Below are 23,315 nucleotides of genomic sequence, written 5' to 3' on the forward strand. Positions count from 1 at the left end.
CCAACACTAGGGGTGATGACTGCCCTAGTCTAGCTGAAGCTTTTCCCTTCTTTCTACACCCAGTTCAAGTCCCAGGTCCATAAAGCCTTTAGAAACTCCCCAGAAACTCTTCAGAGCCTGAGAAGCTCTTGAGAATTGGAAGATGTTTACACCCAAGTTCAAGGATTACTTCCATCCCATTTCTGGTCTATGTCAGGGGCCTCTGTTAACTAGGAACTCAGAAACTCTCAAAGCAGCACTGCTCTGTTTGTAACATTCTGGCTTTATTCATTGAAATGTGAGAAACTTTGGACCACTGCCTTAATTCTGCCCTTTGGAGTAATAAGACTTTTCACATCTGGGAAGACAAGCATTTTACCCTTCCTTAAACTTCAGATGAAAACACCACCAGTTCCTTCAGCTGTTACTCATATAACATGATTCCTGGACCCATCACCAGTTTGTGGCAAAACTTGGGTTTATCACCATTCCACTTAAAATTCAGTTCACAAGATTTTTGTAGATATGATCTAATCAGTGCTGAATCTGATGGGACTGTGCCTTCCTATGATTAGAGTACTCTACTTTTTAAATCAACCCAAGGCAGCATTTGTTTATTAGTCACTGCCTACTTTTGGACTGCATTTTTTTGTTTGTTTGTTTTGGTGGTGGTGGTTGTTTTGAGACAGGGTCTCACTTTGTCACCCAGGCTGGAGTATAGTGGCACAAGCTCACTGCAGCCTCGACCTCCTGGGCTCAAGCAATCCTCCTGCCTCAGCTCCACAAGTAGCTGGGACTACAGGCACACACCACCACACCCAGCTAGTTTTTGTGTTTTTTGTAGAGATGGGGTTTTGCCAAGTTGGCCAGGCTGGTCTTGAATCCTGGGCTCAAGTGATCCACCCACCTTGGCCTCCAGAAGTGCTAGCGTTACCGGCGTGAACCACCGTGCTGGCCAATTTTTTGTTACCTCCGTCCCAAGAGCCTATGATGTGCTATCATACTTCAGATCCCTATCACACACAGGGGCATGAGATGAGTAAGATGAGTAAGACAAAATCCCTGCTCTCAAGAAACATATGTTCATTCTATGAAATACCTAACCACGGACCTCGGAACTGTCAAGGTCATCACAGACAAAGTCTGAGTAACTGTCACAAGCCAGAGTTGCCTAAGACCTAAGTGCTAAAGGTAATGTGATATCCTGCATAGGAATCTGGGAGAGAAAAAGGAAATTAGGGAAAAACTAAGGAAATTTGAACAAAGCATGGATTTCTGTTACTAATAATACATTGGTACTGTTTCATTGTGACAAATGTACCATTTCAATATATTAATAAGGGAGACTGGCTGTGGGATATGTGGGGAATGGCTGTACTATCTTAGTAATAATTCTGTACATCTAAGCTCTTCTAAAATTAAAAATCTCAAGAAAAAAAAAAAAAAGGACAGCCTGGGTAACATGGCAAACCCCCACCTCTACAAAAAATTGTAAAAATTAGCCAGGCATGTGGTGGTGTGTGCCTACGATCCCAGCTACCCAGGAGGCTGAAGTGGGAGAATTTTTTGAGCCCAGGAGGTTGAGGCTGCAGTGGGCCATAATGGCAACACTGCACTCCAGCCTGGCAGACAGAGGAAAGATATGTTTGACATAGTTTGGATATTTGTCCCCACCCAAATCTCATGTTGAAATATAATCCCCGGTGTTGGAGGTGGGACCTAGTGGGAGGTGTTTGTGTCATGGGGGCGGATCCCTCATGGCTTGGTGCTGTCCTTGTGAGTTCACTTCACGTGAGATCTGGTGAAAGTGTGTGGCACCTTCGCCTACCCCCATTTGCTCCCACCATGTGAGATTCCTGCTGCTGCTTACCCTTCTGCCATGAATAAGTTTCTTGAGGCCTCCCAGAAGCCAAGCAGATGCCAGCTCCATGCTCCCTGTACAGCCTACAGAAGCATGAGCCAGTTAAACCTTTCTTCTTTATAAATTACCCAGTCTTGAGTATTTATTTATAGCAATGCAAGACCGGCCTAACACAAGGTTCTAGTAGGGAGAAACTAGCAAGTAAATAGATACAAGATAATGACTGTTACCATTTTTAACTATAGGTCCCTTTGAGTAAATGACAAAACTTTAAGAACAGGGGAAATCATTTACATATAAATTGCATACCATGTCAAGGCTTTATGGACTTGATTAAGAACTAAATTCAGGGTGGTGATGCTTACGTGGGAGGCAGAGGGTGTTATGGGAGGAAAGACAGAGTGATAGTCAGGCAAGGATAGGACAGCAGGTGTCCTTCCCATAAGACCCCTGAGCCTGGTCTTTATGCTGTCAACTGACTGTACTTGTTACTTTTTTAAAATCTAAGGGATTGAAAAATGAATGTTGAGTGATTCCTAAACCAACACGATATTAAACCGAGTTCCAGACTACACCAGCCTAATTCTTAGTGGCAGAGTCTAGCTCTGTTGCCCAGGCTGGAGTGCAGTGGTGTGATCTCAGCTCATTGCAGCCTCCACCTGAGTTCAAGTGATTCTTGTGCCTCAGCCTCCCAAGTAACTGGGACTACAGGCACTTGCCACCACACCCAGCTTGTTTTTGTATTTTTAGTAGAGACAGGGTTTCACCATGTTGCCCAGACTGGCTTCAAACTCCTGGCCTCAAGTGATTCGCTGGCCTCAGCTACGCAAAATGTTGGGATTACAGGCATGAGCCACCAAGCAGGCCTCTACTAGCCTAATTGCTTCAAGTGTGCTAGTCGTATTTATCATAGATGTAAGCTGCTTGAGGCTAGGGAGGCTTTTACCATGTGCCTGAGAGGCAGTTGTTGGTTATAAACTTGTCACATGGGGCTCAGATCACCTCAAGGCAAACCTACCTGGTCTGGTTTGGAATGCTTGTTTTTTCTTAAAGTCAGCCCTAAAGAACATGGTATATTAACTCTTGAGAGCTGCTAAACCCTGGCACTGTGCCAGAACAAGTGACGATACAATACTTTTGAGACTGATTTCAAAAATGCTTTTTAAAAAGGCGTGTAAATTCCTAACCCGCTTGTACAAACCTGTTAAATTTTACTTTTCAAAACAAATTCCATCTGCTAAGATTTAAGTTGAATTAAGTAGCAAATGATATTTATACTCAGGTAAACAGACCATTCTCACTCACTGTAGACCCTATGTTCCTTCTCACAGCTTTAACCATTTTGTGTCCCTACTTTTGAGATCAAACTTCAAATTTTCTGATGCTTGCATGATTGTTGAATAAACTAGAATCTGTAGATGCTAACATACTAACAACTGATTTTAAGCTCAAAAGGCAACAATGGTGTCCAATATACTTTTGTGGGCTTTAATGCTCAGTATGGAATACATAATGAACAGATGTTTTATGCCACTAATGGCTATATTCTACATCTTGATGGCTTTTAGTAAATATAATCATGATTCCAAGTCTAAATTACATGAGATGCTTCACTAGAGCTGCAAATATACAAGTTTGTATTTGAAACAAAAATACCAAAGCCATTTTACTGAAAACTAGTTTTATTTTAAAATTAAGTGCATAGCACTCATCTAATTCCATTGGTGTAGACTTTAGCACCATACTTGCTATTTGCAATTAATGTCATAACACAGATACATTTTGGTTTGCAGTCTGTACTTGAGTAGTGTTTATTTAGTGGACTTTGGTAAAGCCCTTCATACATATTAATCTCTTCACAGTACACATTTAATGATGGTCCAGTAATCTCAAAAAAAAAAAAAAAAGCCTACTTTGAAGACTAATCAATAAATTAAACAAAACAAAACCCACACAATGCTCCCCCACCCCCCAAAGCTAGCAGTTGTGAGTTGTATTTATATTGAAACCTAATGTTTTAAAAATAGTTCTGGTTCTCCAACCACCCCATCCCACCCCGGGTATGCAGCAGTAGTAATCAATTATTTTATTCTACCCTCCCAAAAGATTATTAATCCAGTGTTCTTTAGCTTTTTAAAATATAAATTGGGAAAGTGTTATTAATAAGCTTTTTTAAAAGGCATATTCTTCTATAACAAGTATGGCACATAAACCAATCAATAAAAGTATTTGACAAGACATTTAAGTTACCACAGGCACTGGCTGTTGTTTCAAGTTGGGATCTCTATCCCAGTATCTTACATTCATAGTATTATTGAGGTAGTTAAAATACTGAAAATTGGACTCCAGGTTGCTGGGTTCTGAATGTGAATGTGAAAGATATATTCTCTTTTGAGCCTACTTTCCCCCCAAACAATTCAAGTTTTCTTGAGGTAAGAACTACCAAAATCCAATTAGCAGCCTTCTTTAAAAAGGAAAAGTGATGATACTTTCAGAAAACAATTTTCATGCTTAAAAACTGCCATGAGTGTTCTTACCTGAGTGGTTTTCATTTTATCTACCAGACTAATAAATCCACATCATGCCCTATGTACTCTAAATATAAAAGTTATTTTCTTTTTAAGGAAAGGATATTTCTCTAAGCATTCATGCTGGCAGAAGCTACCCACCCACATTCATCCCCGGGAGCCATCTGGATCAGTCCATCACTGTGTTGAGCCCTTTCCCTTCCTGACAAAGGCCATTGGCTTGATTACTGAGACTCCTGCTGCATACCCACAACATCTTTATAGTAAGTTTGTCTTCAATGCATATTGTGGCAGTCACGTATCTGCCATGCAGATTCCCTTCTATTCAAGTGCTATCTTAAAAAAAACACAAAAAGACACATCTTACTAATTTTTAAACCAGAAAGCTTCCCTCCACCAAATCTTTCTTCTCCCACAGAAAGGAGCACGATGTATACAGTTTATCAGTTACTACAATGACTTTCTAACTTTTTAAGGTTATTCCTCCAAAATTCTTTACCCCCAAACTGCCCTTGCTGTAATGACAATTATTGCTGTTTGCAGTTAATACCAGTACAGTGAAATGTCCCAGGGCAGTTGTAGGGTCAATCTAATGAAAGTAGCTACTGAAATTTAGTCATCCATTACCTTTGCCTGCTTAGACGGACTAGAGCTGGATTCAAAGGTTGCTTAAAAAACCTGTCTTCCACATAACAAAGTGCTGCTCTAGCACAACCTGAGAACTACCCTGGCCACAGTCCCTTCCAAAATAAACCTATAGGACTTTATTCTAGCACTGACCTCTTAGAGTTATGCCATCCCTTGAAATAACTTTTTAAGAATGCCGATTCTGAGTATAAATCATAGATTGCACTGAGAAATGCAAAACCTACATATATATGTATTATGAATCACAGGAACTACCACTTCATTCTGAGCTATAATATTACGTTCTCATTTGAAAACACACCCTAGCAAGAGTATTTTAACCTATGTTATAAAGGTAGTTCACACTATAACATTCCCAAGGCATGTTGCATTACAGTTAAGTGTTTCCAAGTAGTACAGATTCCCTGAGTTAAATCTATTTTAATTCTAAAAATTTGAGGTTGATCACTTAGGGAAAAAAAGAAAAATTATGACCATGATTTAAAAAACAAGATCTTTTTCACCCTTAATTTTAGTATATTAATCCAGATACCTATACTATTTATGAGGAAGTTATATAGAATCATCTAAAAAAATTTTTTTTACTGCACAGATTGGTATAGCGTAACAATTCGTGAGTTTAAACTTAGTCAAAAATTCATGTGTAGAACAAAAATAAAAAATTGCAGAATAAAAAAACCTTTTCAAAAATTAATACTGTAACTTTCCTTCATAAAAGACTGTTTGGCAAGTCCATAGATAAGATAAACATTTAGTCTTTGACTTAGAAGCCAACATTAGGCCCAGATGCTACCACAGGTCAAACCTCAAAATGGCAAATTGGAGTCTGTCCAAATTTTCTATTGTATTGAATATTTTTGAAATATTTGGACCATCAGCCAGGACTTGCACATTTTTGTCATACAGGGATTTGTTGTAACAGAATTTGACATACTGTTAATTTGCTTAGTCCTCCCAGGATTCATGGTGCGTTAAAAGGGATATTCAGTCTTCCTGGTGCTGGTACCTGAAGAGTTCTGATGTCACTTAGATCCCTTTCTTTTTGAACAGAAGTTTACAAAACACTTACCCATAGCTTCATGTCACAAAGCAGTCTGGGTCAGTTATCAGCTTCACACATAATCACCTTTCAAAACATGGAGTAATACAGGGGTAATGTTCATTTATCTGGTAACTCCGGTTATAAGAAACACTCAGACAGGGCTTAACTTCTACTGGTATTGCCAGTGACATCCCAACACCAGTCTGCATGTGCCCAAGGCCCTGAACACTAGTTTGGAAGCCAGCAGGACATGTCTGTAGTGTGTAAGATGAGGTGTGTGTGGTCGATACAATCTGCTGACAGCTTGGTTGTTCTGACGTAGGATGGCGATACTGCAGTGAGGTCTGATGTGTCTGATGGAGATACTGAGGTTGCTGAAAGTGAACTGGCCGTGAGGGCTGGGAGGCTGTCTGGAACACACTTAGTTGTGCTGACTGAGGTCCTGCTTGCCCTCTCTGTTTGTTTGCTTCTTTCACATCATTATCGTGAGCACTGAAATATGGAGAGAAAGGAAACTATTAAAAATATTACTTGAGAAGAATTTGCAAGAAAGTCAGGTCCCATTCCCAACTCCCCAACAGCTTCTTCCACTACTTGCCACCACTACGGAGGGAGCAGTCACTGCACCATAATTCCAACAACAGTGAGACCTCGCTTCTGTCCTTCTAAAGCTATTTCCCTTGATGTGAACCTTCCTGGTAGCTTTGAGGATTATTTCCAGTTTGGGAGATGTGTCCACAGTAAGCACGTAAGTGTGGCTGCCACTTTGGTAACATCCTGGTGGCCCCCAAAATTCAAAGATGTTAGGAATGGGGCAAGGCTGGCCTGGACTGATCTCAGAGTTACTGACTTACAGACACAAAAAAGCAGCTCCTTTCCTTATCATGTGCCCAGAATCATTCTAGCAATGACACCTTCTAACTGATTAATGGCCAAAAGGGACTCTCCTTCCCCAGAGTTCTGCTCATACATGGGCTTGCTCATGGCAGCAAGTAACTGCTGCCAAAAGCAAATAACCTAGAAACTCTGTGCCTTTCAGAAGTTGTTTTCAGGGCACCTCATGCATGAAAAAAACTGTTAATGAGAAAGTACAAACACAAGAATAAAAAGGCTTACATCAATAGTCGTTCAATACACTGTACTAAGAAATCCCAAGAGTAGGCAGTAAGACGATGCAGTCTTGTAGGCCACGTTGGAGAAAGACGAAGTATAATCCTCGAAGAAGCCACACATGCAGCAGCTACTAAAGAAGGTGCATAATTTAGAAAGGCATAATCTGTGGAGACACCAAAAATGAACTTAAGGAACAGAATACACGAGTCACAAGTGCACAAGTCACTTACTGGTATTCACAACAACCCACCTTGCAAAGACACTTCCAGGAAGTAATCTGCATATTTGGCCATGTAGAGTTTAGTCTTTTCCAAGCAAATCATTGGCCAGCCGTCATGAAGATCTGTTTCGTGTACTGCTTCAGAGAGATAATACTCAATGAAATGGGCGGCTGTTGGAAGGCAGAGGTTCCACTGAAAGGTTTCTAATAATAATAGTTCCATATGTAGCAAATTTTGTTTTGTTAATACTAGATTCATATTAGTCATACAACCCAGGCTGTTGAGCTGCTCCAGCTTAGGCACACTATCTTCTTTTTCTTCAAATTTACCTTACAAGAAAAGGGGATGGGAGGGGAGAGAAAATGTTAGGCAAGTGATCATTACAGGTCTAGTCAGTAAAATGGGATTTGCTGTCTTACTGCCAGGATTTAGATCCAAAGACGTAGTTTACCTTACACAGGTACAGTTGTGCCAGAACCTGTGTTTTCTTTCCCAGTGCCACCATTCCCAACCTTTCCCCAATCCCCTGGGGAAAAAAAATGCTTGAAATACATAAACATTTTGTTCTGTGTTCTAGTATAGAATGGAAATAGTCATGTGCCAGTGAAAAAAATAACTCAATCTCATCAGCTGAATATTTTCAGGAAAGTTTTTTTTGCAGTGGGTGGTAGCTGGTAAAATAAATTATTTGATTTTAGAGTAGAAGATAGTTTTAACAATTTAATGTCATAGCTTTATTTGAAATAAAACATAGTTAAGCTCCAATTGTTTCATCTTGGCATCAACATAATCTCAATTCCAGAGAGAGAGAGAGAGACTGGAGGGAGAAATTGGGTGAATATTTAACACAAGCACTATCATTCCATAAAAAACCCCATTCCCCTCTCCTTCTGAATTCAAAACAAAAATCTAGTCTGTTGAAGAAAAAAGGGGCATGGGGGAGATAGTTTATATCTGCTTTTAAATTTCCTTACTGAAAGCAGAATAGTAAAGACAATATGGCTGAACATTATTCAAAGGGATTAATTTCTTTTCTGGAAATTACCTATCTATAAGGTTTCAACTATGCACAGCTGAAGAATAAAGATTCTCTTTCCAGCCCCAGAATGTTTCTATTGATTATGTACCATCTTACATTTTACTTTCCAAACAAGCATTTTACTGTCTCTATATATAAAGCCTTCATTTTAGAAAGTATTTCTAGAACTGACGGCTGGAGAACATTTACAAACTATTAAGTACTATTATGATTTTCCAGATGCAGCAACAGAACCAGAGTTGTCATCAAACCTCTTTGGGTCTTTGTTCCATGGTGGTCCACAAAAGAAAGGAAATTATAACTAAAGCTCCTACTATTGTGTTCTATTTTAGATTTAAGGTTTAAAACCATCATATTATGATTATTATAGATTTCTCACAATAGATTTTACATCCATACTTGTTCAAAATCATTTGAATGTTACTACAGCAACACATATTACTATATAAAAATTATTTTAATATTTTGATATATTTCAATATATTTTCATTTCCTTGGAAATTTTATAATTTTATTCTTTAAAAACGTTTTTTTGGAGAAGAACCAGAAAGAATGCCAAACCAGGAGAAACCAGAAGAGTTTCTCTGTGATGATTCTCTTCTAGAGGGGATGGGTTTGCAGCACACATTAAAGTTGCTACACTCAGCCCAGATGCTCAGTGTACAGGCAGTGGTGCTAGAGCCAGTGGGGATTTGCTCATGTTGGTTTGCTTTGGAGCTGGGGGAAAAATGCTGCTGACTGCCTTGATCTTTGCTTAGGGAGCGGAACTGGTATAAAAGGCATTTTTCTCCTATGCCAGGAGATTCTAAGCTCATGTGTTGTGAAGAATCTAAGCCCAAAGAAGCAGGAGTGATGGCAGAGAGGTGAACTTCCTTATATCTAAACCACTCTAAATATTGCTACCGGTAGAAGTTGATCCCAAACTTAAGTAATTCAAACCTTAAGAATCTAGATAGCCCTTCCTAATTAAAATCACATAAAGATCAATTTAACAAGTTTTGCCAATAGCAAATACTTAAAGTTGAAAGCACTAAAGTGGTCTGTATGACACAGTTATCCAGCATATTGCCTAAAGAAAGAAGAGGAAATCAATGTTCTTAGTATAAAGTGAAATTCTTCAGAAGGAGAATGACCTAGAAATTTGGTTCAGTGTCTCTGGATGAATCATTACGGCTTTCAAGCACCCTGCCATTTGTGTAGCAACAGCAATACTGACAGAATACTTCAAAGGAATACTGTAGAAATTAATGAGTTTATTTATATTATGCTTAAAGTTCCTTTGAAGAAATTAATACATCATAATTGAAGGAGTAAGAATGTTTCATATTATCTCTTTGAAATCTTCAACATTGGGAAAAAATTGCATATGACCAATTTCACTGCTCAAAAACCAAGGTAATGAGGTTGGCCAATCCATTTAAGGTCAGATAAGTTCAATCAAACCAAAAATGGAAGTCAAAAGGAAAATTTATGTCTGAATTCCCAAATTTGCACTTCTAGACCAGAACTGACAGATTTCTATATTATTAAGCATCTATGGGATGTTTGCATTTATAAAATATTTGGCTACTATAAGTGTGAAGGACTTTGCATATTGATCTTGCTAAGTTAAGAATAATCTGCATTCTGAATAAATAACCATACTTGAGGTTTTAATTCAGGGTTCAAATTTTTTGGAACTGTTCCATTATGTATAGTAATAAATATTCAGATACATGGATACTAAAAGATTTCAAAAAGTATGAAGTATGATAATGTCGATGAGTACCTGCATTCATATCTATAGTTTTTGTTGTGCTGACTTCTATGCGTATGTTCGTTTTAAGTATACTTATCCACATTACCGCACACAGATCACAAAGATCAGTTTCTTCAATTGAAAGGAAATACCAGAAGCCATGTGAGTATATTGATAAACGCCCCAAACAGGAAATAAGGGCACAGGAAATTCATATCTGCTTCCCAGAAAATAAAGAATTAGAGGCCATAGAAACAAAAACACTGGGTTGTCTTTCCTTTATAGGATATGTTCATATCAGCCATGGAAACCAACACATTTTCAAAGCCAGCAGTGAATAGTAGGTATGTGGTAGAGATTTATATACTGAACAGGGCACGGATCAAATGTCACAGAGTGCTCTGCCAATCCACATTCTATTGTTTTATTACTAAGTAGGAGGAGAAAGTCATCCCTAACAAATACTAAGAATTATCACAAATTTATAAGATGAATCTACTATAAAAGTGGGCAAAGAAAAAGGTAATTCATAGGAAAAAATTCTAAGCTCATTAAAAATTGAGATGTAAATTAAACCAACTGTGAGATACAAATTTTCACAGATCAGTAAAAAGCTTTGCTAACCCAGTATTGGTTGGCAAGGGGAAACAAGTACTTGTTACAAATTGTTACTACTAAAAGCCTCTGTCTCACTTTTCACTTTGTCTTGACTCCAAGATCATTTCTTAGTTATGTAAGATCTTGAGCAAATTATGAGAAATGTTATCTCCAAGATTACTTCCACATGCTCCATAAATATAATGTTGTTCACAGAAGCCAAGGGAACCCAGGGCATACATGTGAAAGAGTTGGAATAGGAGAATTTCCTTGGACAAATTAGGGTCCAGTTTGAAATAGGCCAAAACCTTTAGGGTAAAGGAGGCAGGCTAAAGGTAACAGAGCAACTTATGGGGGAATTAATAATTATCATGCTAATCTTTTAATGTTTCCATTTCCTACATGCTTTTAAACATATTACCCCCACTTGATCCTCAGAACAACTTTGTAAGGTGTCTTTATTTCCATCTTATAAAGAAATAACCTGAGATTCAAGGGTTGTTGAAATTCATATTGCTGATGAGATTCCAACCCAGGGAATCCATCACTATGGTCATTGCTCCAAAACACTACACATAGCTCTCCAATCAGAGATAATCTGTAGGCTCTTTCTTCTAATAGTGTAGACATAAGCATTTGCTTCTAGAACTTACAAAGTATGCTCCATCTTTGGCCAAACCACCTACAGCTTCCCATTACAATGAACTCCACAAATTTAAAACAGGAATCAGACACTGAAAACAGGTTATCAGTTTATAAGAATCCTAAGCTCTTCTGCTGTAAAGTTATAGACTAGGGTTGGGGGGCAACGGTAGAGAGACTGCTGCCTGCTAAGGGCCAACCTCTTCAATTCCTGACCCTGGTGTAGAGCTGATAGCTCAAACTCTTTTGAACAACTTGCTACTTGGGAGGAGCAGAACTCCTTAAGAATACCTCACATACATTCCTACTATCCAGTGCAAAAGGAAGAATGTAAAAGCAATTCTTTCCTCAAGGAAAGGGAAATCAGGAGTCATCAGCAGAAAAAGGAGGGAGGTATCCAGTTCTTTCAGTAATAGGTGATAATTCATATTTGAACCCTAGCAAATACAGATCCTAATGCCTAATTACTGCAAAGTCACAAATAACTACATCTTACCACTGATACTAATCCAAATAGTTCAATAAAATAAATTGTTCATGACCTTAAACTAATAGAAATATATAATTTAAAAATAACAACAATTGAAAACTCAATTCCAACCAACCTAAGATGGTACACAAAGATGACCCTCCCACTTGGCCCACACTACACTTTAAGAATCACAGGCATAGAGCAGGTGGGACATGGTAGTGTTAAAATGACAGTGATGGCCACACAGTTACTTTCCATTAATGATACCAAGCTTTTAAAATAATCTAACTTGCATGTCTGATTTCCAATGACACTCTACTATAAACTGATTCTATAATAAACACACTGTACAATAACAAAAAGCCATTTTATTTGTGGACTCACATCTACACTGTCAAGTGTGAGCTTTTCCAATCTTATACAAACTATTAAACCCCAAAGGGCTTCACAGCCAGTGATTAAACACATACAGTATTACACACATGGTTACTTACGAGCATGAAACTTTAATTAGAGGCTAAATTAAAGGTTAATTATAAATATACAAGCATTACCTCTCTGGCTCCTGGGTGGGGGGTGAGGAGTGAAGGATGAGTGAAGTGTCTGAATTTTAGAGAACAATAGATTAAAGGGGAAATGTAGATATTCAGGAAGTAAATGGTATTCTAAGAATTTTGCTCAGTGTACATGGGGATGAGACTGGAAAGGTGGCTGGGTCCAGATGAAAGATTCTAAACACTACATTAAGCAGTTCCACCTTAACATATAGGCAGTGGGAAGTCATGCTACAGCTGTGTTTTATTTACATTCAGCCTGGTTCTACAATGGATCTGAAATAACTTACAAAAGGACATTCCAGGGGATAAAATAAGTAGTTGAGGTCATCAGATCAAAGGAAGAACAAAGGTTGGAAAAAAAATCTGAGAAGAGATTAGTACCAGAAATGATACTACACAGGACTACATTTGGTTTCAGGTTTGTAATCAGCCAAGCACAGAAGTGCTAAAGAACTTTAGTGGCATGGATATAGGGGGAATGTTCCTTATTTCATCCCAGCCATATTTGACTCCAAAACCTCAAGTGGGAGTTAGAGGTGAAGGTTATCAGTATATCTACATACTACTTTAAGATTCTATTGTAATGACATGGATAATACAGAAACTACATTACTGATTTAACTTCAATATCAAATACAATCTTTATCCCTCAAGTGGGAGTTAAAAGTGAAGGTTATCAATACATCTACATACTATAAATTTCTACTGTAATGACATGAACATAGAAACTATATTACTGATTCAACTTCCATATCAAATACAATCTTCCACATTATTAAAAGAAAGAAACACAATTTCAATTCCTTTACGCGCCCTATCTTCAGTGAGAGTACCAACAAGCAATGAAATGAGACACAGGAAGATGTAAAGAAAAAGAGGGGCCAAAAGGTCCACCAGTATTTTCTGTACTGAGTAACAAATAAGGTTGTATCAGATTGTATCTTGGAGCCTACTACATAGTTGGTCTAATGCATAAGCAAAAGTTTTCACATTTGTAGTAGTTGCACATTAACTTTTAGTTCATTAAGCCAATTCATTATGTAGTCAGTAGAAAGTATTTTAATATAAGAGTATGGTACTTTTAAGACAGTTTCTCAACTTTAGCTCCACTGATGTTTTGGGACAGAGAATTTTGTTATGGGGAACTGTCCTGTACACTACAGGATGTTTAGCAGCATCCCAGGCCTCTATGTACTAGATGCTAAAAAAGCATCTCCCACTCTATCACCAGATGTGACAACCAAAACGTCTGTATACATTGCCAAGTGTTCCCTGTGGGACAAAACTGCTCCTGGTTTAGAACCACTGCTTTAAGACAATGGTTCTCAATTGGAAAGGTAAAGCAAAATCACCTTTAGAACTTTTTCAAAAAGTTAAAAAATACCCAGTACCCATTATGTAGATTTTGTCTTAGTAGATCTGGAGTGGCCTAGGATGTAAAGCTTAGGCACATGTTTTTAACAGGTTCCAAAGCCATTTTTCAATGTCTGGTTAAGAATTATTGCACTGAGAAGCACTTTTAAGCTTCCCGATACTAGTGAACTGGAATGTATGGGATTTGATGATATTTCACTGAGTTCTAAATAAATTTATTTTATTATATAAACATCAGAAATTTCCAGTCATGTAAATCAGATTCATACTTACTTGCTAGAAGCAGGCAGGAAAGCGCAACTAAATGCAGCTGCTGGATAGAGATGTCATAGCGGTCCATAAACAGGTCCAGTAAATAGACAGCAAGATGGCGGGCAGAAGGGCAGAGCGTGAAGCGATTGCTCACAATGGCAATCAAGTCAGCAAAATACCGTCTGAGACTTAATTGAGGGGACTGGCCTTTATAGGAGGGCAACTTCAGCTCCTAAGTCAAAAGGAACAACATTTAGTCTGACCCATCTGTAGGCTTATCCCCATAATGCAATGACTTAACATTGTTTTTCCAATATATTAGTATTACAAGTGCCTAAAACATACTTTTCTTGACTGGAATACAAAAATGAAAAAGTTAAGTGGAAGGATAATGAATGACACTTAAAACCAAAATTTTCTCCTTATTCTTAACCACCTCTGATGTGAACAATTATAGATGTTCTTGTTTCTTGCTTTCTAAAATGGATTCATCGTACAAAGATTTTTAATAAGGGAATCCTATTTTCCCTACCAGGTGTTTTCAGAAAAACATCCCTGACAAAAAACCAACCACATAACACACACACGGCCCTACACCTCTCCAAGATGCTCAAAACTTTTGGTTAAAAGGTAATAGATAAGTGGATATGCTGCATGCAGTATTATACTTGCATTAGTGTAGAAACCAGTACCTATACACTAGTATCTTCTAATTTTGTTTCCCTTTTAACAGTTTTATGATCTGTCCTTTCCTATCATCCTCTCATATACCTAAAATCACTGTTCAATCTCAGGACTATACCAACTTGTTTTTTAAAAATTGGAAAAATTCTATACTATTAAAATATTTCCAGAGCATAGAGAAAGATGGAAAGCTTCCAAATTCATTTTATAAGATCAGCATAATACTGATACTAAACCCAACAGGTATCACAATAGAAGAAGTAACAGGGATATGACACCAAAAGCAGAACTCCCCATGCCCTGCAAAAAAAGAAAAAAGAGAAAGGGGACTTTAACAAAATTAAAAACTTTTATTTAATAAAAGATGCTATCAACAGAGTAAAAGGGCAACCCGCAGAATGGATGAAAATATAATCATATCTGATAAAGGGTAAATATCTAGATTATATAACTTATACAACTGGACAACAACAAAAAAACCTGATTATAAAAATGGGCAAAGGACTTGAATAGACATTTCTCCAAAGAAGATACATACAAATGCCCAGCAAATATCATGAAACATGAAAAAGTTGTTCAGCATCACTAATTATTAAGAAATGCAAATCAAAACCACTAACAGCACTTCACACCTAGTTGGATTGCTATTATCAAAAACAAACAAAAAAACAAAACCAGAAAATCACAAGTGTTAGCTTTAATGTGGAGAAATTGGAATCCTTGTGCATTACTGGTGGGAATGTAAAATGATGTAGTAAACAGAGTTACCACATGATCCAGCATACTCAAAAGAACTGAAAGCAGGGACTTGAAGAGAGATTTGTACACACATGTTCAAAACAGGATTATTCACAATAACCAAAAGGTGGAAACAATGCAAATGCCCACCAGCAGATGAATGGATAAACAAAATGTGGTATATACATGGAATATTATTCAGACTTAGAAAATTCTGATAATATGCTACATGGATGAACCCTGGAGACAGTATGCTAAATGAAAAAAGTCACAAAAGAACATTTATTGTATGATTCCACTTAATGAGTTACTTAGAATAGTCCTATTTATAGGGACAGAAAGTAGAACAGTGGTTATCAAAAGCTAGAGGGTAGGAAACTGGGGAGTAATCGTTCAATGGGTATGGAGTTTCAGTTTGGGAAGATGAAAGAGTTCTAAAGATAGATAGTGGTGACAGCAATACAAATGTACCTAATGTCACTGAACTGTACAGTTAAAAAAGGTTAGAATGGTAAGTTTTATGTTATGACAGGTGCTGGCAAGGTTGTGGAGAAAAAGGAACACTTTTACTGTTGGTGGGAGTGTAAATTAGTTCAACCATTGTGGAAGACAGTGTGGTGATTCCTCAAAGACCTAGAGGCAGAAATACCCTTTTACCTAGCAACTCCATTACTCGGTATATAACCAAAGGAATATAAATCATTCTACTATAAAGACACATGCACGTGTATGTTTACTGAGGCACTATTCACAAGAGCAAAGACATGGAATCAACCTAAATACCCATCAATGACAGACTGGATAAAGAAAATGTGGTACATATAGACCATGGAATACTGTGCAGCCATAAAAAGGAACAAGATCACATCCTTTGCAGAGATATGGTTGCAGCTGGAGGCCATTATCCGTAGCAAACTAATGCAGGAAAAGAAAACCAAATACCGCATGTTCTCACTTATAAGTGGGAGCTAAATGATGAGAACACATGGACACATGTTGGGGGAACACCACACACTGAGGCCTGTCGGAGGGTTAGGGTGGGAGGAGGAAGAGGATCAGGAAGAACAGCTAGTAGATGCTAGGATTAATACGTAGGGTGATGGGATGATCTGTGCAGTAAATCATCGTGGCAAATGTTTACCTATGTAACAAATCTGCACATCCTGCACACATACCCCTGAACTTAAAAGTTGGGGAAAAAAAGCTTTATGATGATACATTTTACAATAAATGAAAAAGGGAAGTTATATATTCACCTAAATTAATATTATCTAAGATAAATGGATAGTCAATGTAATTTAGTAGTATAGCCAAAGAATACATCAATTCTGGTTGTTTTTTGAGACAGGGTCTCCTTCTGTAGTGCCGGCTGGAGTACAGTGGCACCATCTTGGCTCACTGCACCCTCCACCTCCCAGGCTCAAGCAATCCAACCACCTCAACCTCTGGGGTAGCTGGGACTACAAGCGCTCACTGTCCCGCCCAGTTACTTTCGGTAGAAACAGGGTCTCGCTATGTTACCCAGGCTGGTCTCGAGCTCATGGACTCAAGTGATCCACCTGCTTTGGCCTCCCAAAGTGTTGAGATTACAGGTGTGAGCCACCATGCTTGGCCAAAAAAAAAAATTTTTTTTCACATAAAGATGCCGATTTCTCGTGCAGCTCCTAGGATTTTTTTCTCCTTAACTGTTTCTTCGGATCTTTACGATGGTGTAAGTGAATGGCAACTTTATCTTTGCTGCTATCATGTGACATTTATTGAGCATCTCCCACGTAGCAGACGCTATACTAACCCAGGCATAAAAGCTGGAAAAACAGTCTTAAGCCTATCTCTAGCAGGTGAATCAAATACAGAGATTATCACACGATATAGTCATCACAGGTTATTATGGCAACACTTAGGAAGAAAATCTAACTTAGCTCAGGGATTAGGGAGTTGGGAAAAAAGGCAACACCAGATCAGGTTTTTCCCAAAAAGTGGCCTGAACATGGTCTTAAAGACTCCCTGGAAAACACTGATGGACTTCACTTTCTTAATGTTTCTCACAAAGCTAGAATTGTTCTCATTTGTCATTAAGGTTCCTGAAAACACTTTCTCAAACAGCCTATCACACTAACTATACACAGCAAAATAATGAGAAGAAAGGAGACAAAAGGGTGTAAGGTGACAGCTGCTTTGTAGGGGTTTTTTTTTTTTTGAGGGAGTGGATAGTTGGCATGATTTCCATTGTCATTTTTACTCTTCCCTAGTAAACACAGTGCTAGTCACACTAAATATTTCTCCACAAACCTTGGATCTAAACATAGAACACCTTCCGCAGTATCTCAATGGCAACTGCCCAAAGGAAGACCTAAATGTGGATGCTCTAAATTATAGATAAGATTAGACTATGAAGGCAAGGATCATGTCTTGTTCGCTGTTATTGCTCTAACACCTGGCGTAATATCATGTATGTCATAAATAATCAGTATGTTGAAGAAAAACAGATGACTATCCAACTGAATCACCAATTAATAGCCTGGAATTACCACGTCTTTTCTAGGAGAAAAGTCCATTTTAAGTTTCCTTCAGTGTATACAAACAGTGGTCTTTCCAGTTCCACAAGTTTAAGTTTTACTGATTAATGTAAATTCTTTATGAAGTGTTGCCAGTAAGAACCACTGTTTGTATAATGCTTAAACATAAAGACAACCCAGGGCACTAGGCCATAGGTGGCCCAAGAAAACTTTCAGTGGCATTCCTTCAGACCCTGTGGTACCTTGTCCTCTGATAGGTCATAAGCAACTTGAGTGTAGGGTTGGGTCTTATGCCTTGGATGCTCCAGAAACTAATTCACAAAAGCCTTCAACAAATCTAAATCTAGAAAAAACAAACAAACAAAAAAAAACCCATGTCCAACCTCAACTGACAAAATTAATTCAGATAATCATTCATGAATTAAAATGATACACACATAAAATGATTGAAAACTACAGAAATCACCAAGAAAAACCTTTTAAGTGTCATGCCAATTAAAAAAATGTATTCTTGGCTGGGTGCAGTGGCTCATGCCCGTAATCCCAGCACTTTAGGAGGCCCAGGCAGGTGGATAACCTGACGTCAGGTGAAACTCCAACTCAAAAAAAAAGTACTCTTAATATCAACTAATTAATTTCACCACATACCAGAGGGATAAAGAGGCTGACACTTAAAACACTTTTCAAAATATGTACAACTCTATTAATTTTTTTAAAAAAGAAAACCCTGCACGTTGAAAGATGACATCTGCCAAAGAAAAAAAGATCAAAAGCGTATCTGGACAATTTTCCAAGTAAAGAACCTGTAACTCTTTCCTAAGACTCCAGAGATCACACTAGTTAGAATTTTTATGTGGTACAAACCATCTCCTAGGGGGCTGAACTGTATTTTAGTGAATCTTAGAAACTGAATGTCAGAATTAGTAAGTAGCATTTAGAAATCTCAGGCCTAGAAAAGGGTAACAATTTAAGTCAGAATTAGGTTTTCCAATCTACTTGAGCTGGTCAGAAACTCAAGATAAAAAGTTCGTTATCATTCCAGGATCTCAACCCCAAGATTCAGAATCCTTTTTGTTGAAAGAGTCAGCTGTTTTGCTGCTTTCTCAATTTTCTACATTTAACAAATGGCTTTCTTTATCCAAGGTGAAACTGAGTTAAGCTAGAGATCATTTTGGATCTGGTCTCTCTTTTGGTTATCAAAGAGGCAGAAATGTCTCATTAATCTGCCTAATCTGCCTTGCCACATGCAGAGTAAAATCGTTACTTAATAGCAACAATACACAGACTCTGCTTTGTGCTGGAAAAGTATTTTTTTTCCAGTATCTATTAAGTATATTAGGTCTACTTTCTGCCTTTGATATCAGCAGGAAGGGACAGCCAACTCCCTCCACTTTAGGGCTTTTGAACAGCCCAAATCCTGAGGGGTAAGCGATAAGAAGTTATCACTTTGTGCTTACTATTTACCAAGAGCGGTTTCTAAGCACATGTACAGTACTAACTTAAGTTTCACAATCGCCAGAATCATAAAGCACACTCTTATTATTCCTCCTTCTACAGATGAGGAAATCAAGAAACAGAAATTTAACTTGTCCCAAGTCTTACAGCAAGGGAGCGGAAAGGTTGAGGAATTTATGTACAAAAGCGACTTAAACTGGCTGCATGCAACGGCAACTCTCGAACAAAGAGGGCTGTTCTGCCCAACAAAAATTCAGTATATGTATCTTTTAAAATACAAGATCAAATTCATGATCCACCTGGATACCAGAACGTCCCTTTCCACCTTCCCTGGCCCAACTACAACCTCCCTCCCCATTCAAGTTGCAGGTTCTTCTGATACATCCCAGAGAAGGAGCCAAGAAGTTAATTAACCTTGAGCAAATGAGCAAACTCGTCTTTTCTGGCCCAGAAGATAGTGAGTAAAGAACCTGACCAGACCTTCTAGAGAGCCGAGATTCAGAACAACTGGCGCGAGACACAGGAGAAGGCAGGCCGGGCCTCGGAGTTACCTTGTAGCGAAGCGCTTGGTGAATGTCGGCGGCCAGCTGTCCTCGCCACCACTGCCCCTCCAGCTCCATGGGACCCGGCGGCGCGCCCAACCCGACGCGGCAACTCGAGTCTGTAAGACATACCCCAGGCGCGGTCACTGCCGGCTCCCCCGCGACCCTCTGCGCCCCCTCCCCGGGGGGTGTGACCTCAGGCCACCCGGTGTGGCTGCTCATCTTCACCTGACTCTTCCTCAACACAGCGCGACCCGAGTCGTTTCCCCCAACGCCACACGCGAGGCCGGGTCTGCCCCTCGGGAAGAGCCGAAGGACTCTGAGACTCCCTGCCCGAATGTGTGTCGGGCAAAAAGGGATCCACTCGGGCCCTGAGGTGCCAAAGCGCGGAGCCAGGTGCGAGCTCTGGAAGAGCTGGGGGAGGCCCGGCTTGGGCTCCCTGCGTCCGGGGCTGGAGCCCTCCCGCCCGTCCTGAGGAGCGGGGAGAGGTGACACGGTCATAGCCCCGCTGAGGGGAAACGCTCCCATGGAAAAGTCCGGGGGTGACCGTCTGCCTGGCCGGGGGTCTCCGCGTAGACGTCGGGGGCCTGCTCCTTCCCGGGACCCCCGAGAAACGCACGTTCCGCGCGGCCTCAGAAAGGGGAACAAAAGGCCGGGCCACTCAGGCTCTTCGCCTCACCCCGGGAGGGTCCGCTGCCTCGCGCCTACCCCAGGCCTGCCAAGCCGCCCGACCCCACGCTGGCTCCCTTACCCGGAACCGCGGCCCTTACAGCCCCAGCCCCGCTGGCGTGCGGGGGACGCCGGCCCCGCTCATGTTGCGGACAGTCGGCCGCTAAGCGCCGGCCTCAGCTCGGGCCCAGCGCCTGGACGCTCGCGCCGCCCATTGTTAAAAGACCGGCAGGCGGCTCCGCGTACAAAGCCAGCGCGGGGGCACTTGAGGCCCCGCCGCTACCAATCTCCTCTCGCGATACAGCCGGGTCGCCCCCAAGCCGTCCAATCGGCGGCCGGGCCGGGTCCAGGTGCAGAGCCAGGCGGCGGCGCGGCGGCTCCCGCCTGGGCTGGGTCAGCATCGCGGACGGCGCGGCGGGGCCTGGCGCTTCGGTTGCCGCGGCGTGCAGCCGCCACCTACTGCGAAGCTGGCCTGATCGCAGGCTGGGGTCGGCAGAGTGCCGGAGAAATTGTAACGTGGATCACTGCAGTGACCAATCTAGTTAGGCCACTCACCTGCTGAGAACCTTCGATGGCTCCTCGGTGCCCGCGGAGCAAAGTTCCGACGCCTCAGTTTGGCGTTTAAAAGTCTTCACAGCATGGATGCGGTTTGCCTTACTTCACGTTGCACCAGCCCCTTCCATCCCAGGGGCTGCTCCGTGGATCATCAGGCCCTCTAAATGTGCTTTAGCTGTTTCTGTAGCCCCTGAAGCGGTTTTTTTTTTCCTGTGAAATTCTCTTTTTTAGTTCCACTTCAAACTCCGCCTTTCTTCTAGAAATCTAATTAATCTCTTCCCCCTCCTTATTTTCGTTGCTGTAGGGATTCCCAAGAGCTTTGAATGAAGAGATTTAAGATTACTTCTAGTAACCTTGCTTGTCAAACCCATGGTGGATGTAATTAACCATCTGTGCTCGTAAATCAGGAAACTGCACAACTGTGAGAACACTCCAACGTCAATTGAGGTGATATGGGGGCTGAAATGTGATTAGAAGAAACCTAATCAATTCTATTTTAACCTCTGGTGGATTATCACAAAAGAGGTGGATGGTAACCCTAGGACAGTGAGACTGCCCACTTTTCTGAGACTGTAGATCAATCTCTTAATAGTAAAGCGTAAATATTTTAAAAACTTCACCCCTTTTACTTTGAATCCTTTGTCCAAAAAGATACATGATGATAAAGAACTACTACAAAGTGATAAATACATGTTATGTGATTCTGGGTGGCATCTTCATCCATTTGAAGATTATCAGCAGACATACATATGAGCCGTACCCTATCCATAGACGATGCTTATACCCAGGAGAGCAGGCCCGCAGAAACCAAAGGCAAGAAAAGGGAAACTCAGAAGCTGAAGTTGGCAGATCCCAGCCTAACCTGACGTAGTCCAGGGAGAAAGCTGTCCTGGCCTGTCTCTCAGTTGCAGGGGTCCTCTAGAGTGAAGGTAGACACATCAGGCTAAAAGTTTCATGCCGTTTTTAATGGCATTTAAATAATACCTCCTTGGGTTCCATTTCATGACTATTAAACAACTTTATAATAATTTGGCTTCTAAATGACTTAACTGTCCAGGGCCTATTTAAGAATACTTTCAGAAAAATGGGACACAGACTATAATCGTTAGTACAAGAAGTAGATTGTATTTATGGTTTCTACTTTGAAAATATTGTTCACTGGGATATATTTGTTCAGAAATCATTATTTTCTGGACTTGCCTTGTGATGAGAAGACTTCAATATCCATTTCCTTTTATGGATTAATGTTCATTTTACACATCTATTTTGCCTTAGTGTGTCTTAGATTGTAAATCCTTAAAATGCAAAGTTCGGGCTTATTATGATTTCTTTAATTCCTTTAGAGCAAGGTGGACACAATAAGGTATTTACTTAACTCCTAAATAAAGTCTCTGCTCTCATAGAGTTTTATTCCACTAGGAAGAGAGAGAGAATGAACAACAAAAAAACATATCACATGGTGACGAGTGATGTGAAGAAAAACAGAAAAAAAGGCTAGAAAGTGACCATGGGTGGCCTGAGTGTGGTGGCTCACGCCTGTAATCCCATCACTTTGGGAGGCTGAGGCCAGATTACCTAAGGTCAGGAGTTCGAGACCAAGCTGGCCAATATGGTGAAACCCCATCTCTACTAAAAATACAAATATTAGCCGAGTGTGGTGGTGGGCACCTATAATCCCAGCTACTCAGGAGGCTGAGGCAGAAGAATCGCTTGAGCCCAGGAGGCAGAGGTTGCAGTGAGCTGAGATCGCACCACTGTACTCCAGCCTGGGTGACAGCGCCAGACTCTGTCTCAAAAAAAAAAAAAAAAAAAAAGAAAGTGGCCATGAGTGGACTTTGTTTCATGATAAGGTAAGGCATGCAAAGGCCTGAGGGAAGTGAGGGAGTAGGCACATATCAGGCTGAGGGAACGGTACATGCAAAGACTCTAAAGGGGAAGTGAGGCAGTAGGCACATATCAGGCTGAGGGAACAGTACATGCAAAGACTCTAAAGTGAAGGCATGTTTGGAATGAAAATAGAGGCCACTGTATGTCTGAAGTGAAGAGATAGGAAAGATGTTCTAAGTCAAGGAAGCACTGATTACCAACGGTAT

The 23,315-nt window shown here is 40.2% G+C and overlaps 1 protein-coding gene and 1 long non-coding RNA gene across 6 annotated transcripts in view; one reads left to right on the top strand and one right to left on the bottom strand.

Annotated features, from left to right (window-relative positions):
- Positions 1 to 23,315, top strand: part of LOC105518293 — a 73,274-nt gene that overhangs the window by 28,572 nt on the left and 21,387 nt on the right. Inside the window, exon 3 of one of the 2 annotated variants that reach the window (XR_001002804.1) lies at positions 21,527 to 21,923. The exons of the other annotated variant lie outside the window; for it this stretch is intronic. This is a non-coding gene — a long non-coding RNA (uncharacterized LOC105518293). Of the gene's footprint in view, positions 1 to 21,526; positions 21,924 to 23,315 lie in introns of those variants that run through there. 2 annotated transcript variants of the gene reach the window in all.
- On the bottom strand, positions 3,505 to 21,606 carry CCNJ (cyclin J). 4 transcript variants are annotated; one of them, XM_011951232.1, is made up of 6 exons: positions 21,223 to 21,606; positions 20,008 to 20,117; positions 14,085 to 14,295; positions 7,422 to 7,721; positions 7,175 to 7,334; positions 3,505 to 6,550 (listed from the first exon to the last, which is right to left on the bottom strand). In XM_011951232.1, the coding sequence occupies exons 2-6, from the start codon at positions 20,074 to 20,076 to the stop codon at positions 6,139 to 6,141; spliced, it is 1,152 nt and encodes a 383-aa protein (XP_011806622.1). In that variant the 5' UTR covers positions 20,077 to 20,117; positions 21,223 to 21,606; the 3' UTR covers positions 3,505 to 6,138. The 4 variants fall into 4 exon arrangements, with proteins under 4 accessions (XP_011806622.1, XP_011806624.1, XP_011806623.1 ...); XM_011951234.1 differs by lacking the exon at positions 21,223 to 21,606 and adding an exon at positions 20,750 to 21,072 and having other exon boundaries at positions 7,175 to 7,298; XM_011951233.1 differs by lacking the exon at positions 21,223 to 21,606 and adding an exon at positions 20,750 to 21,072 and having other exon boundaries at positions 7,175 to 7,301.

Source organism: Colobus angolensis, unplaced genomic scaffold (assembly GCF_000951035.1).
Source record: "Colobus angolensis palliatus isolate OR3802 unplaced genomic scaffold, Cang.pa_1.0 Scaffold316, whole genome shotgun sequence".
Lineage (NCBI taxonomy): Eukaryota > Metazoa > Chordata > Mammalia > Primates > Cercopithecidae > Colobus > Colobus angolensis.

What these genes read in the sequence shown, in the direction of transcription:
- CCNJ (XM_011951232.1), bottom strand. Translation starts at nt 20,076, where the DNA reads ATGGAGCTGGAGGGGCAGTGGTGGCGAGGACAGCTGGCCGCCGACATT. An exon ending in TTCCTGCCTGCTTCTAGCAA is followed by an intron (nt 7,722 to 14,084) that starts GTAAGTATGAAT and finishes TTTTCTTGTAAG; the next exon opens with GTAAATTTGAAGAAAAAGAA. An exon ending in CCTGGAAGTGTCTTTGCAAG is followed by an intron (nt 7,335 to 7,421) that starts GTGGGTTGTTGT and finishes GTGTCTCCACAG; the next exon opens with ATTATGCCTTTCTAAATTAT.